General features: G+C 47.3%; 1 protein-coding gene across 17 annotated transcripts in view; it reads right to left on the reverse strand.

Annotated features, from left to right (window-relative positions):
* The window catches only part of NAV2 (neuron navigator 2), a 742,917-nt gene that overhangs the window by 217,528 nt on the left and 510,867 nt on the right, over positions 1 to 14,522 (reverse strand). For 14 of the 17 annotated variants that reach the window (XM_040495644.1, XM_040495643.1, XM_040495633.1 and 11 more), the window contains 2 exons: positions 7,335 to 7,593; positions 2,593 to 2,661 (listed from right to left, as the gene is read on the reverse strand). In XM_040495644.1, the coding sequence (XP_040351578.1) occupies positions 2,593 to 2,661; positions 7,335 to 7,593 (328 nt within the window). The remainder of the gene's footprint in view (positions 1 to 2,592; positions 2,662 to 7,334; positions 7,594 to 14,522) is intronic. The other 3 variants (XM_040495634.1, XM_040495642.1, XM_040495639.1) reach the window with 1 other exon arrangement.

Raw genomic sequence — 14,522 nt, forward strand, 5'->3', positions numbered from 1 at the left:
CTGCTTATCTTCTAGAACTGAGTACATCGTGGGAACAAACACCAGACTTCAGGTTCCCTCCAAGCCCACTTAACTTCCTTTCCTTTTATCTGTGAAAGGATTTCAATTTGCAATGGAACTGGAGAATGGGAAATGGAGAATCCCACACAGGTGCCCTCAGAAGACCCAAGTTTAAAAACTGCAAATCGCATTTCCCATAAACGCCTGACTTACAGAAGACAGAAACCTATCTCCTGACCAATGAATGTCTGCCTAGAATCCCTCTCTATCCTCAAGCCAATGAACTTACCACTTGGACTCTGGCTAGATCTCCCCTTCTTGCACTCCTGGCCCATCAATACAGCACACCCCGAACCCTCAACAGACTCACCTGTTTCTTGCTATGGCTGCATTTCCCAAACTGCAATTCCTCTGCTATTCCCAAATAAACTCGATTTGAGTTTGGTAATTTGAGCTCACCTCAGTTTACGTCTCTATTTAGGTTGATGCTCAAAAACTGGGAACCCGGTTTGCCAGTGCAGGGGGTGTCTGAGGGTGGCCTGGTGTGATTTTTCAGGGAAAGCAGGCACTCTAGCATGGAGTCATGAACTGCACGTTTAAGTCCTCCAGCCCCACCCTGGCCAAATTCGGGTGTCCTCACCCTAATCCCCACGTGATGGTATCTGGAAATGGGGCTTATGGGAGGGACTTCATGTGGCTGAAGACCTCATGATGGGCTCGGTGCCTTGTAAGAAGAGAATGGAGAGGGCTTTCTTCCTCTCTCTCTGCTCTCCGTGTGAGGACACAGCAAGAACATGGCCATCTAGAAACCAGGAACAGGGCCCTCATTACAATCTGACTGTGCGGGCACCCTGATCTTGGACTTCCTAGCCTCCCGAACTATAAGGGAAACAGTTTAAGTCAGCCAGTTTATGGTGATTTGTTGTAGCAGCCCAAACTGACAAAGGCACATGATTATGAAAAGCACTGATGAACGTCGGTTCCCTCTTGTCTCCCAGAACCAAGTCTGGGTAACATATGCACTTGTTCTACAGAGAAGCAATGGCCCCGTGGCTTCTCCCCAACAGCCAGGCAGATCCTGAGTTGGGTCTCCCTATGTATAACTTTTTAGAAAAGAAAAAGTAAACTCTGGCTAGAAAAAGGCACTGAGAACTTGACAGAGTGGGGCAGCAAGCAGGCATTCAGTATGTATTTGTTACACGAATACAGATAGAAATGTAGTGTGGCGTGGGGGCGCCTGGTGGCTCAGTCGGTTGAGCGTCCAACTTCAGCTCAGGTCACGATCTCGCGGTCTGTGGGTCCGAGCCCCGCGTCGGGCTCTGTGCCGACAGCTCGGAGCCTGGAGCCTGCTTAGGATTCTGTGTCTCCCTCTCTCCCTGTCCCTCCCCCACTTGCACTCTGTCTCTCTCAAATATAAACATTGAAAAAAAGTGTAGTGTGGATATCCCTTTAGCTTTAAATGAGAATTCAATGAAAATCATGAACCAGCATCAGGTTCTATTAGGATGCTACAAAGGGCAAAGTGAGGCAAAAGGCCAAGAGTAACAGCTGAAACGTAAGATTTTTTTAAAAGCAGCCTTGACAACCCCATAAATACCAGAATTCAAGGGGGGAGGAAGAGAGAAAGAGTGTAAACACAGTGGTTAAAGTGAGGGTTCTGGAGTTAGGTCAACTGGGCTCAGATCCTGGCTTTTCCACTTTCTGTATCATCTTGAGTAACTTAACTAACTTCCTAGACTTTAGTTTTCTTATCTGTAAAATGGGGATAATAACTAGTGGCCGCATGAAAACTAAAGTGAGGATTAAATAAGATAAGGCATTCAAACTGATGCATAACAAGCATTCAATAAATGTCAGCTCTTGCTGCCTTTAAAAGAAGAGTAGATCCCAAAGATGTGACTGGCATTTTCCATATCCTGGAATCGGTCCTTACAGTATGCAGTAAATGTCAAACTCTGTGTCAGGAGAATTAGTTAGTGAGCAAGACTAACTTTTATTTTTAGGTAACTGAGGCAATCTCTCCGAGGTACAAAGAGCATCCGGAAACGAAAAGGAGACACAGCCACCTTGCTGTTTTGTCTCCTCTGACCAATTGGATTCATGCTTTGGGTGCTTTAGAACTCAAGAGAAACCAAACCCGCATTAGTAATTTTAGCAATAACAGCAACGATAAAAAGCACAACACACATAAAGGAGGTGCAGATGACGTGGGATCAGGGCCAGGCCAGAGCAGGGAGCCAAACTCATCATAGAACCACCACAAAAACCACCTAGAAACTTACCTCTCCCTAAATCAGAAAGGATTTTGATACGAAGCAATGAAAGCCCAAATCAATGAAATGCATTGATTTGAAACATTTATATACACCTTAACGCCAGCCACACACACTCTGACACACACATTCCCCCTTTCAATGACCCCACAGGCACTCTCCAAATTCTCCCACATTGGGTCATTAGCCAAAGCATGTTTGGTTTTCTCAAACTGCAAACATGAAACGGGCAGAGGGACCAAAAGGAAACTTAGCCAGAACAAAGCGATCAATAAGCTGGGTTGAAACCATGCTTTGCAGGACACAGAGAAAGTCTAACCTAGAGATCTTTTTCTGACCCAGAGTGAAGCGGATGATTTTGCTTTGAGAGGAGTCCTTGGATGATGCACTGCATGACAGGAAAGAAAAAAGTGGGAGAGATGAGTGAGGGGAGAGAAGATACATTAGACACGCACATCACTAACGGGAGTCCGTGACAACGGGGACGCGCCTGGGTTGCCCTCTGCCCACTTTTCCCGTAATGGGCAGCCTTCCTTCTGAGTCTGGCTTTTCTGATTTGGTGACATTCCAATGTGAAGCAATTGCTATCAAGATTATCTAAGAACATTTGATTTCTTTTTTTTTTTCTTTCGTTTTTCTCAAGACCAAGTATCTTTTCTACTACCTGTGACATGAGGCCGCCTTCTTCCCGCAAAAAAAACACTGAAGCGCAGGATCTTGGACACGTAAACAAACTTGACAACTTTCCCAGAGCATTTAGATGCTTCCATCTCACATGCTTCTTTTACCAGGGTGCTTTTCGGAAAACGTGTCATAAAATGTTGACCCAAAACAAGGGTACAGATGTGTACAAGTTTTGCTGGTCTTGGGAATATTTGCTCTCAGTGATATAGAAATGTTCATTTAAAGTCTTATGAGCTTGTTATAGTCTAGATTTTGGACCGTAAGTTGGTGTAATGGAGAATCTTGATTGGGCTTCATCAAAAGGTAAGCTCATTTACTGTCTTGTGAAAGGAGAAATATTTATCTTTCTTGTATCCACACACCGTATACCAGGTTCAACCTGTACCAACCTGTGTTTCTCAACACACGTTCCCTGGAACCCTAATGCAGTGATCTGAGGTGGGAAAAACAACGTTGGTGTCACTAGACTCTGAAAGTAAAGGAAGAGACAGCAGAGACGGCAGGAAAAAAAAAGAAAATCAACTGTCTGGATTTTTCCTAAACGGCTAAATATTGATAATACGTAAGGTAGACACAGAGGAAGAAGGAAGCGAGTCTTGGGAAGTATGCTCCTCTCCTGGACTCTGGGACTGGTGAGGAATTTCATGAGGTAGAACGTGGATCAAGTTCTCGGCCTCACGCAGATTAACGAGAAGAGAGGAGGTAAACGTGAGCCTGCATTTGGCCATCATCGAGGAGTCGCTCTGATTCCCTCATGCCAGCATCTCGAATTTCCTTTGCCAGTTTCCATGAGTCCTTTCTTAAACAAATTTCATGGAAAAGCTGCCAAGTTTTAGTATTTGCTACCCCATGAGGTGCAGTGTTTAGGCATATTTGTATCTGGCAGAGTTCTAACAAAGGACTAAAACAAACCTGGCGTTTGGGGCTTCCATCAACATTTGACACTGATGATCAAGGGCCCACACCATCACCCTTGGGATCGTGATTATCAGAGACAGAATCTGGGATAGAAACACAGTGGAACTAAGCCAGTGATGCCATATTACCAGTCTTAAATCTACAGCCAGAGTGTAAGCAGGAGATGTTAGACCCCTAGAATTTGAGAATAAGATTGTCCTTTGGAAGTAAAATGATAAAGTATCAGTATATAATGGATGAAAACAGTTGTCTGCAGAAGTAACCCAGTCTGGGCCAGACAAAGGAGTGAGGACACCGAGCAACTCTGAAGCCCAGTCCGTGTCACCACAGTGCAGAGTCGGGGGGCCAGGATGGGAGGAATCACTCTGGAATAAGTGGATATAAAAACCTGTCTTAAGTAAGTTTGGCTGCTCTTTAGGTAAAGCATTTATTAGTAGTAGGGTTTTTTGTTGTTGTTTTTTTTTTAACTGGGAGATGGGCGTCCTGACTGGGACATCTGGTTCTTTTAAGACAACAAACACCATGGAAATGGGTGCCTCAGGCTAGCACAGCTTAGTGACACAACCCAGGGTTTCTCAACACATGCTCCTTGGAATCGTATATGCAGTGAGATGCTCTATGAAACAAGTTCCGTGGCTGAGCTGGAGGAATGCTTTCTACAGCCTCTTCTGAAGAGTCACAGTGCACACGTGTTCCTCTCTCAGGCTCCCTCGTCTCAATAAATAGCGCCATTTACCGCTGCTCACGCCCGAAACCCAGCAGTATCTGGGATTCCTCTCCCTTACTCCAGACAGGCCATCTATTCGGTCCCCTTGGCTCAACCTCCTGAAGTGGCCCATCAACATGTCAGCTCCACCCCTTGGTTCAAGCCACTGTCATCCGGAGGACTACAAAAGCCTCTTAATAGTCTTACTCTCCAGAGAGGAGATAACTTATTATTTTTTTAACTGTCAGTTAAATCAAGTTTCTCTCTTGCTCAAGACTGCCCCCCGCCCCAACCCAGTGGCTTCCTGTTATCTATAAAATGAAATGCAGACTCTTTACCCAGTTTAGCTAGCACTCTGTGACTTGGCCTCATGGCCAACAGCACTATGCAACTCCAGGGGCCATCGGTCACACTGTCTACCATGGAAACAAGAGGCTTTGCTTACAGGTACCTTATCATTTCCCACCTCCCCTCACCTACTCAACTCCAGCCACACCAGCCTTCTTTCTGGTCCTCCAACCTTCCAAGCATACTCTTACACCACAGGGCCTTTGCACCAGCTGCTTCCTCTGGCTGATCTATTCTACACCTAAATTTTACATGGTTTGCTCAGTGTCATTCCTATCTTCACTTTGGTATCATATCCCCAGAGAGAATTTCCTATCAGTCCAACCTATCAACCTAATCCTTCTGAATCCCATCATCTTATTGTAATACCACTATCTGATATTTCTCTCCCCTGTTTATTTGCCTTCTTCCTCCAGTAGAAGGCAGCGAGCGGGCACACTGGTAATCTCATTCATCCGTGAACCCCAAGTGCCTAAAATAGGGCCTGGCACACAGAAGGCATTCAGACACTAAATAAATGAACGCATATAGCAGATGCAAGGATCTGAGTAGACCTGTCTGTATGAACAGTTCTAACAACCCAACCCAGATTATTTACCAACTTTTCCCCCTATGAAACCCCTTCCCTAGCAAGTTACCGTCAAGGGAATAACCACTCTGTAGAACATAGTGTGGGAAATGATACCCTGATCATTCAATCACCCAGGGCCATCAGGGACCTCTGATCAGAGAGTGGCTCTCACTCTGGTGGTTCTTCAGGGGAGGGGTGCCAAGGCTTGCTGCCTGGCTGGCTGTTCTTCACCACTAGTCCAGGCATTTCTGCTAGTCTACAAATTTCCATAACGTAAATTGGATATAATTAGACAATTAATTAGGGGATCTGATGGACAGCACATCCATCATGTTGGTTTTAACACCATCATGAATGGGAAATAGCCCTTCTCACGGGGAGGAAGATGCCGCAACCATCTATAAGGCACCTGTCTTGTGTGAACCACTCTGTGCTTTGCCCAACTACAATGGGCTGCTAAGCCTAGTGATTATTAACGCTGGTGCTTTGGGGGCCTGGAAAGGAAAAGCCATTACTCTTTAGCACATAGTAAATGAAATCAAGCAATCGATTTCATTAGTGACATCCAGGTTTGATAACAAAAGGTGTACAGCTTTAAACGACAACTACTGTGGACCTTTCTCCACACAGTTTTGATTAGGAGTCAAAAACTTTCTAGTTCCTGGGGCAGCTGGTGGCTCAGTTGGTTAAGCCCTGGACTGTTGATTTCAGCTCAGGTCAAGATCTCACAGGTCCTGAGTTCAAGTCCCACATCAGGCTCTGAGCTTACAGTGTAGAACCTGCTTGGGATTCTCTCTCTCCCCCTCTCTCTGCCCCTCCCCTGCTTCCTCTCTCCCAAAAATAAATAAATAGGGGTGCCTGGGTGGCTCAGTCAGTGAAGCGTCTGACTCTTCAGCTCAGGTCATGATCTCATGGTTTGTGGGTTTGAGCCCCACATTGGGCTCTTCACTGATAGGGCAGAGCCTGCTTGGGGTTCTCTCTCTCTCTGCCCCTCCCCTCCTCACACATGCAGGCTTTCTCTCCCTCTTCTCAAAATAAAGTTAGAAATAAATACACAAACATTAAAAAAAAATCTTTCTAGTTCCTAATCCCCTCCTTCCCCCACGCCCCTGCCATTAAAATGCAGGTTTTACAAGGCGATCTTCTGCAGAGCTGTTCAGGAATACACCTATGCCCCCTGTAACACAGTGGACGTAAGTACCCTGATGCTCTGCTTACACGTCACCCTACAGCAAGTCCCGCTAGCAAGCATCGGTCCCCCTGGGAGCATCAACCAAACTTGAGCCCTAATCCTGTAACACTGAGGACCACCCCTGAGGCTGCTGCCAGCCCTTTAAGGTTAACAGAACCCAGTTGCGGGCCCTCTCGGGGAAGGCGGCTGCCCCCTTCTTTGCTAGGCATCTGCCATCTTCCTTCTGTGTTCTTGCTATCTCTTCTCTGGTGAAGCAGAGGCGTCTGCTGCAGAACTCTAGCCTCCGCTAAGTAAAACGGACTCACACGTATGACATCGAATACCCAGCCTGTAGGCAAACACGCAAAGCAAGTCTGAAGTCTATTTTCGGGGCCGTTTCTTGCACAGGAGCATGTGCATGATAGGCCAGAGCAGCTAATTAGCTCTGGCCGCTGGCCATCGTGACCTATAAAAGCACACATCTCCGCCAGGCACAGGAGGCAGCCCGCCGCATCTATTTCAAGGTCATGCTAATCCCCCGCCACCAGTAGTTCTCAGCCCTGAAGAGGCCCAAACGAAAAGGCATTCGCCTAGGCTAGCATTCGGCCAGTGTGGAGGATGACCCACGAAAAACAGAATTATCCGTTGGCGAGGAGCCCCCACCTGGACTGCATTTCAGCTGGTGCTTTTGACTGCTGATGTGGCGCTGGCTGGAGAGGCTGGCCCGGGGCTTGGGGAGTGGCCGGCACCTGTTGCTGAAGAGTGCCAGCCTGGCACTGGGAGGGGGCCCCGGCCGCCTGGGACGCGGCAGGCGGCAGTGGAGCAGGGAGGTGCTGCTTCTGGGGCTGCTGCTGCTGCTGTTTGTACCGGGACAGGCTGAAGAAGAGGCCTAGGATGGCCTTGAGGTTGCCATTCCTGATTTCTGCAAGACAATAAAGAAATTCTTTTAGAGAAGGAGTCCCATCCTGGGAGCCCTTTCTTGCTCACGAGCCTAGCTTCTCGAGGATAGGACCGAGTTCCTGCACACTTCATCGCCATCACCGTCGATCAGAGTCGGGCCTCAGCCACAAAGAAATTAGCTCCCTCTCCCCCACTGGGATTAGAGCGGATACGCCAGGCAAGTTTCAGCTGGATGTCTGGCAAGTGCCAGGAGGAAATTCTCAGCAAGGACACAGCCAAAAAAAGTCCGAGTCCCGAGCAAGACTGTGCTTGTTCTCAGGCAAAGCAACCAATCCGGGACAGAGGTGCTCTCGGGCGCTGGGGGAGATTCATGGGTCTCCACTCGAGAGCTCAGCCAAGTCTGTGCTCTGTGCCGTCAGCCACGTGTGAGTGCCAAGCGGCTCCTGCCCGCACCCCCCCCCCCACCATCCTCCCTCTGCTCTCCCCGACCGCCCTGCCCCCGGACACACGGCTCTGTGTCCCTCTTGTCCACTGAATCACTAACTTTAATTTCGCACGGGTGGGGGATAGGACTTGCTTTCACAGAGAACGCACACAAAAGATAATGTATTAAAAAAAAATGAAAGCAGAGTGGGGGTGAGAACATTTTTATTCCAGGCAGGACTTTTTAGATGTTAAAATGCATTTGCCTCAAGGCATGCATAAAAAGCTGCAGAGAAGAAATAAAATATTTATTCACAGGCAGAAGCTATGGGTCGAGGGTGTTTCTCCTTGGGGAATCCCTCCTTTTATGTTCTCTTAACACCAGATCCAATGGCTGGGGTCTGAACTGATCCTGAGGGTGAGGTAATAGGGCCACCCAGCCTGAGGGACAGGAAGAAGGCATCTTAGGGGCTCCCTCTGCTTTGTGTCAACCTAAGGCTCAATTTCCTTCTCTCAACTGGTCAGGGGGGTGGAGGAAGAAGAGTATCTCCTGTTTGGGGAATGCCCACGTCCAGGTTAGGCCCAGGCGAGGAAGAGACCACTGATAAAGGAGCACAGGTTTCCTCCAGCAGCAGTTGCCGGGCAGAGGGTATGAATGGGGTCCTTTCAGAAACAAGCCCATTCCCTGCGTGCCTGCCAGTGCCCTGGGCGTGATGATGAGTCCAGGCTGAATGACTGCCAGACTGTGAAGACACAGAGATTGCAACTGATGATGCAAAGACGTGGGTTCCAGTCTGGACTCCAGTATGTACTAGCTGTGCAACCCTGGGAAGTCACTTCATCCCTGGGCCTCGCTGGCCTTATGGCCTTATGGCCTTATTCAGCAGCTTGCCCCATCACACAAGGTTGCTCTCGAATCCAGTAAGAGCGTATCTGTGAAAGCAAGCCGCCAACAGTGAAGTCCTTCACTGGTCTTGGTTACGCATAACTGGAGCTCCCAGAATCCTACAGGAGATTGACATACAGGTCCCAATCCATAGGCCTTAGACGTGGCTTTACTAAGGTCATCTTATAACTTACCATGCAATCCATGATAGTTTTTGAGAGTGAAAGGGGGAAGCTTTTAATTGTGTCAGCACAGGTGTAAGCCAGGATTGATCTGGCCAAGGAGGAGGCTTATAAACTGACACGTGCAATATGGGGAGAAGGCCCCATAGATCTGAGTGAGCTCCCCCCGCACCCCCCGTTTCTGAAAGTAGTTCAGCTCTAACCCTTCTGTGCTGTTCCCTTCTCCATCCTAAGGAAACCAAAAAAAGCAGCACGCACACCCCTTGCGGCTTGTTCGGTTTCTGCTTCTAAATGTTCCTACAAACACATCAGGGTCACAGAATGTGAGGTTTGGACGGCATGAATCAGTTGTCTCTGGAGGGTGAAGTGACACTCCCGTGGTCACCCAGCTGGGCACTGATGAGAGTTGGGAAATAATTTCCCCTCAAAATCAAATTCAAGGGAGGGGGAAGGTAGAGCTCATCATGGAGATTGGTGAAATCTATGTAAGACTTGCTTTTAGTGCCTTTTATAATTGTCACGTTATTAGGTTTGTAATAACAAGGACTGCTACTAATTAGTACGTATCAGGTTAAGCTCTTTACGTACATGAGTTCACTCAATCCCTACAACCTGGGGAGTGAATATTATTGTTCCCCTTTATAAGAGAAACAGAGGCTCATAAAACCTTATGACCTCTCCGAGGGAATAAACGCTGGAGCTGGGGTTTGCGATTTGAATCTAGTTTTTTCAGCACAAAGCCCAGTCTCCCAACACTGTGTAACTTGGCTTACTTGTATACCCATCATATGTGGTAAATTTAAAAGTGCACCGGCTAATGTTTTATTTATTAAGCTAGCTGGTGGGCATCTAAGTATTCTTTATTCTTCTGTAAGTGTTCTATTATGGAATGTGCCAAACATTCCACAATATTTTTTTTTTTTTTTGACCCATAGAAGGAAAAACAAAGGAGGGAGGGAGGAACTAAAAATTCAGCACATCCCGGGGCTGATAGTTTGTCCCTTGCAAGAGGCAGGCATGTCCACATGAGCACCTCATAACAGACCAGCCCAACCCAGGGCAAACGGAGACAGCTCTGTCATATTCTCTACCTACTGTGGTTGCGAAGTCACTTTCTATTCGTATCTCAGCATTTTTCCCTCGAACGTTCTGTCAAAGAGCACAGTTCTCCTGCAAATATACTTCTTAGGAGGGAGCATTTTATTACAAAGATCACGGGTTTCTTTCTAGAGCCAGGAAAACCTGGGTTGGAACGTCTACGGTTCACGTACAGACTGAGTTTTCGGAAGACTTAAGCTCTCTGAGCCTCACTCTTTATCTTTAAAATGGGCATAGGCCCCACTGCACCTTTTACACAGGGTGGTTAGGAGACTTAAGTGGACGTTAAATGGAGAAATGAGTACAAAACACCCAGGACACTGCCTGACTCTACTTCTCCTTTTCCAAAAATATAGCCACTCTACCTCTAGTCTCCTCAGAACCCACCACCGGGCTCTGCCCCTAAAGGAAGCCTACGAAGCTGTCCATCCTCCCTGCTCCTCCCCCCTTGATGCCGCAGTGACAGGCTTCAAGAAGGAAATTAATCGTGAATAATCTCCTACTAGAGAAAAGTCGATGGCGAGCTTCCGGTTCTTTAAACGGCCTTACCGAAGCGTAATTTGCATCCATAAAAGTGTAGAATGATTTTCAGTAAATTCTAATCTTACGCTATTTACGTCACCCTGAAAAGGGTCCTCATGCTTACCTGCAATCAACTCCCAAACCCATTCCCAGGTGATGTTGAATCTGCTTTCTGTTTCTACAAGGTTGGGCTCTTTTAGACATTCCCTATAAACGGAACCATGTAACATGTAGCCCTTTGCACGCAGCTTCTTTCAACTTAGCACGTTTTGAAGGTTGCTCCGTGTTAGAGCAGTTCTCACTGGCTTGTTTCTTTGCATTGCTGAGTAATACCCTATTGTATGGATGTACCACGCCGTGTTTATCCGTTCACCAGTTGGTGGACGTCTGGACTGTAATTTTCTTTTCAGAGCACAAAAACTAGAGAGTGGTAAATGCTCTGTTTGGGGTTGGAAGCCACACAGTTTATGCCATGGGTGGTCTATAACAGACAGTATCCAAAATAGCTAGAATTGTATCCTTTCCACATTTCCAAGTGGCATGTGTCTGTGTTCTAGGAGGCCTCCTAAGTAAGCCGGCTGCACTGGCAGTCTAAAAAACTCCATCAGCCCACAAAAATGTTTCCCTCCTGACATTTCCCAAGGTTTGGAAAAAGAGTATCATTTTGTGTCTGATCAACTATCCTTACTCTCTTGATTTCTAGAGAGAGAAAGAAAAGAAGAAAACCAACCCGTAGACCTAGCTAGAATTGACACTAGCTAGCTAGTATCTAAACCAGCATGAGAACCCTGACTGCATTTCTCTGCTTGTGGCCACGCCCATGTCTAATGAATAAACTGCACAGACCATTTTTCCATTTCCATTAGGATTCAGTATCGCCTTGACTCTTAATTCCCTTGGGCACTGGCTGATTTCTTTGCTCCCCCCGGCTGGTGCGAATCTGCACAGATGTGGCAGGAGATGTTGGGCAGGAAAGGGTAGGAAGAACAGAGTTCTCTGCTTGCAACATTATTTAAAAGAAATCTCAGGCCTGGTTTACAAAGGCACAAACACTGGAATACTCTAATACAAAGAAATCTGCTTTGGAAAAAAAGAGACTGATTGGGAGCCAAAGGGAGGGCTACCTTGGACCAGACCGCAGAGTCAGAATTCCTAACCAGTTCCCTTAAACCACAGGGCTGTTAAAGGCTCACCCAGCTGATTCGGGACGTGGATCCTGCGGCCATCTGCATAACCGACATTCACCACATAACTTCCCACCCGATTCCTGCAGCCCTCCCGTGTACTGCTCACCGAGGCAGTCATAGGCTTCCTGACCGGGGAAGTGGGACGAGGGGGTGAGTGACACAATCGGTCCCACTCACTGCCAAACAGGTGATGTGGGTAGGAGGAAACGGAAACAATCAACCTGCTGCTTTTCTCCTAACGGTCCAGAAAGACCTTCTGCTTGCTCTCTGGCTCAGATTAAAAGGGGGACAAGCTCAGCATCTAGGTTTCTGGCCAAACCGGGTCTGAGCTCATCAAGTCAGCAAGCAATTTCACTCCAAAAGCATACACTCCTTCCTGGAGGCGCCTGGAAGGATCTTCCTGCCTCTGTCTCTCTACTCCACAAGGCTGATAAAGAGCTAGTCTTTGCTCCTGTCATATCACTCATGCTTCGTCTTCTGTCTCGATTTCCCTCTACCTGCCTTTCCTGTCTGGTGAATGCCTATTTATCCTGTAAAGCCCAGGGGTTAATGCCACTGCCTTGTAAAGCCCCCTGACCACCTCAGAGAGCTAATCACTGCCCTTCTTTGGGCACTACTGTGCACGTAATGCTCAGCTCTTGAACGTACCATTAGCACAACTCTCCTAATTGAAATTAAAGTTCATTCTGTACGACTGACCCTATGCCTGGCATACAGGATGTGCCCAGCAAACGTTTGCTGAACTAAATAGGATATGCCTCATCCCCAGACCTTCTCCGTGATAGGAGGATGGGCTCCGGGCCAGGTGTTGTCAAAACTCCTAAGGATAAAGGCCATCCTTCCTCACAGGATGGGTTTACAGACAGTCATGACAGGTGGAGTGTGTGCTGGGGAGGGGTTCAAGGGATCTTGAACATCACCCAGCTTAGGGTGAGGCCCAAGCTCACAGGATTCCAACAGGTTTCCAAGAGCAAACAGATGGGCCCAACCTTCTGGAACACAGAGGGGGTAGGAGGGCCTAGTCCAGGGGAAGTGCTCCAAACCAGCAGTGTCTCCATGGGGATCTACTCTGGAACCAAGCTCTCTGTGGTCCTCTAACAGGCAGGCTGGGGCAGGGCATGGTCTGCTGCGATGTTTCAAGGACAGGTACCTAAACCCTCCCGGGGTTCCAAACCCTGCTTTAGTCACTGGAAAAGGGCGGAGAAGTACCTCCTTTCCAACCGCTTTCCAAGCTTTCCAACCACTGATGGTTCTCATCAGAGGAGGAGCCTCGGGGCACTCAATAGTCTTCAAAAGGAAAACAAAAAGCATTACAACTGCATTATTTCTTTACACAGTATAATGCTTTTCTAGTTAATTATGCAGGTGGTTAGAAGTGTGGGCAGTGGGCAGTAGCAGAAAATACCAGGTCTCTGAAACTGAGGTGAGTAGCTTAGTCACTCCTAAGTGGGCCTCCCTTTTCCCACGTGGAACTTCAATCTCTCTGGGCCTTAGTTTCCTCATCTGTAGATGATGGGGATAGTACGATTATTGATTTCAAAACGTTGCTGAGGGAATTAAAAAAAGATATACAACATGTACACAGCACTTAGCTCAGCGACTGATACATGGTGGGTTCTCCACAAATGGCTTCTATTCCTATAATTTAACAGTATGTCGAGTGAGGTTTCCTGTAATCCTCAAATTGTAAATAAGGCCCATTTGAGGATAAAAGTCTCTAAGTACCCTTGCTTTGTAAGTTTAAGGAGCTGACAAAAGTTGGGGCCAGTTACCTGCCCACAAGACTGCATGAGTCCAGAATCAGTCTTACTACCAAACACCATGATCATCGCCCAACCCCAAGAGTCAGTGTAAGAAGATCTCGAGGACTCCTGCCATGTTTCCGTGCTGCCACATGGCATGCATTAATGTCCTGGCAGATGTTCTCAAGAACGTTAACAATGCTGAAGAGAGAGGCAGATGCCAGGTTCTTATTGCGCCATGCTCCAAAGTCATCGTCCAGCTGACAAACACGGTTGATGATGAAGCACGGTTGCGTTGGCCAATTTCAAATCGTTGATGATCACAGAGCTGGAGAAATGGCTGTGAACCTCACACGCAGGTTAAACAAGAGTGGAGTGATGGCCCCAAACTGGATGTGCAACTTAAAGATCTAGAAAAATGGCAGAATAATCTGCTTCTGTCCCACCAGTTTGGTTTCGTGATACTGACCATCTCACTGGGCATCACGGACCAGGAAGAAGCAAGATGAAAATACAGGAGGGAAAATCCTGGGATTCTTTTTCTAAGGATGTAATATATATGTGCAAATAAAATGCCTCGATGGACAAACAAAAACAAAAAAACAACAAAAACAAAAACCCCAAGATCCAGATGAGAAAGTATCACAGAGTGGGGGAGGGTTGTAATGTCTGATGATCACAGAGACCGGTCATTTCCTCCCCTCACCGAAGAACAAGAAGGTGGGGTCCCTGTGCTCCTTGAAGACAAAGGAGGCACCAAGAAAATTACTCCAAGTCGGGTGCTGCATTCCGGTCCCCAATTGGACATCTACTCAGCACAGACTTGGCAGACCTGCCTCTTGGCCGCTAAGTTGGGGATGAAAGAGTTGGGAGAGAAAGTGTATGGTGGGGTCTTCCAGGTGATAGAAAGA

Source organism: Herpailurus yagouaroundi, unplaced genomic scaffold (assembly GCF_014898765.1).
Source record: "Herpailurus yagouaroundi ecotype Mexico unplaced genomic scaffold, PumYag 187, whole genome shotgun sequence".
In the NCBI taxonomy this organism is placed as follows: domain Eukaryota; kingdom Metazoa; phylum Chordata; class Mammalia; order Carnivora; family Felidae; genus Herpailurus; species Herpailurus yagouaroundi.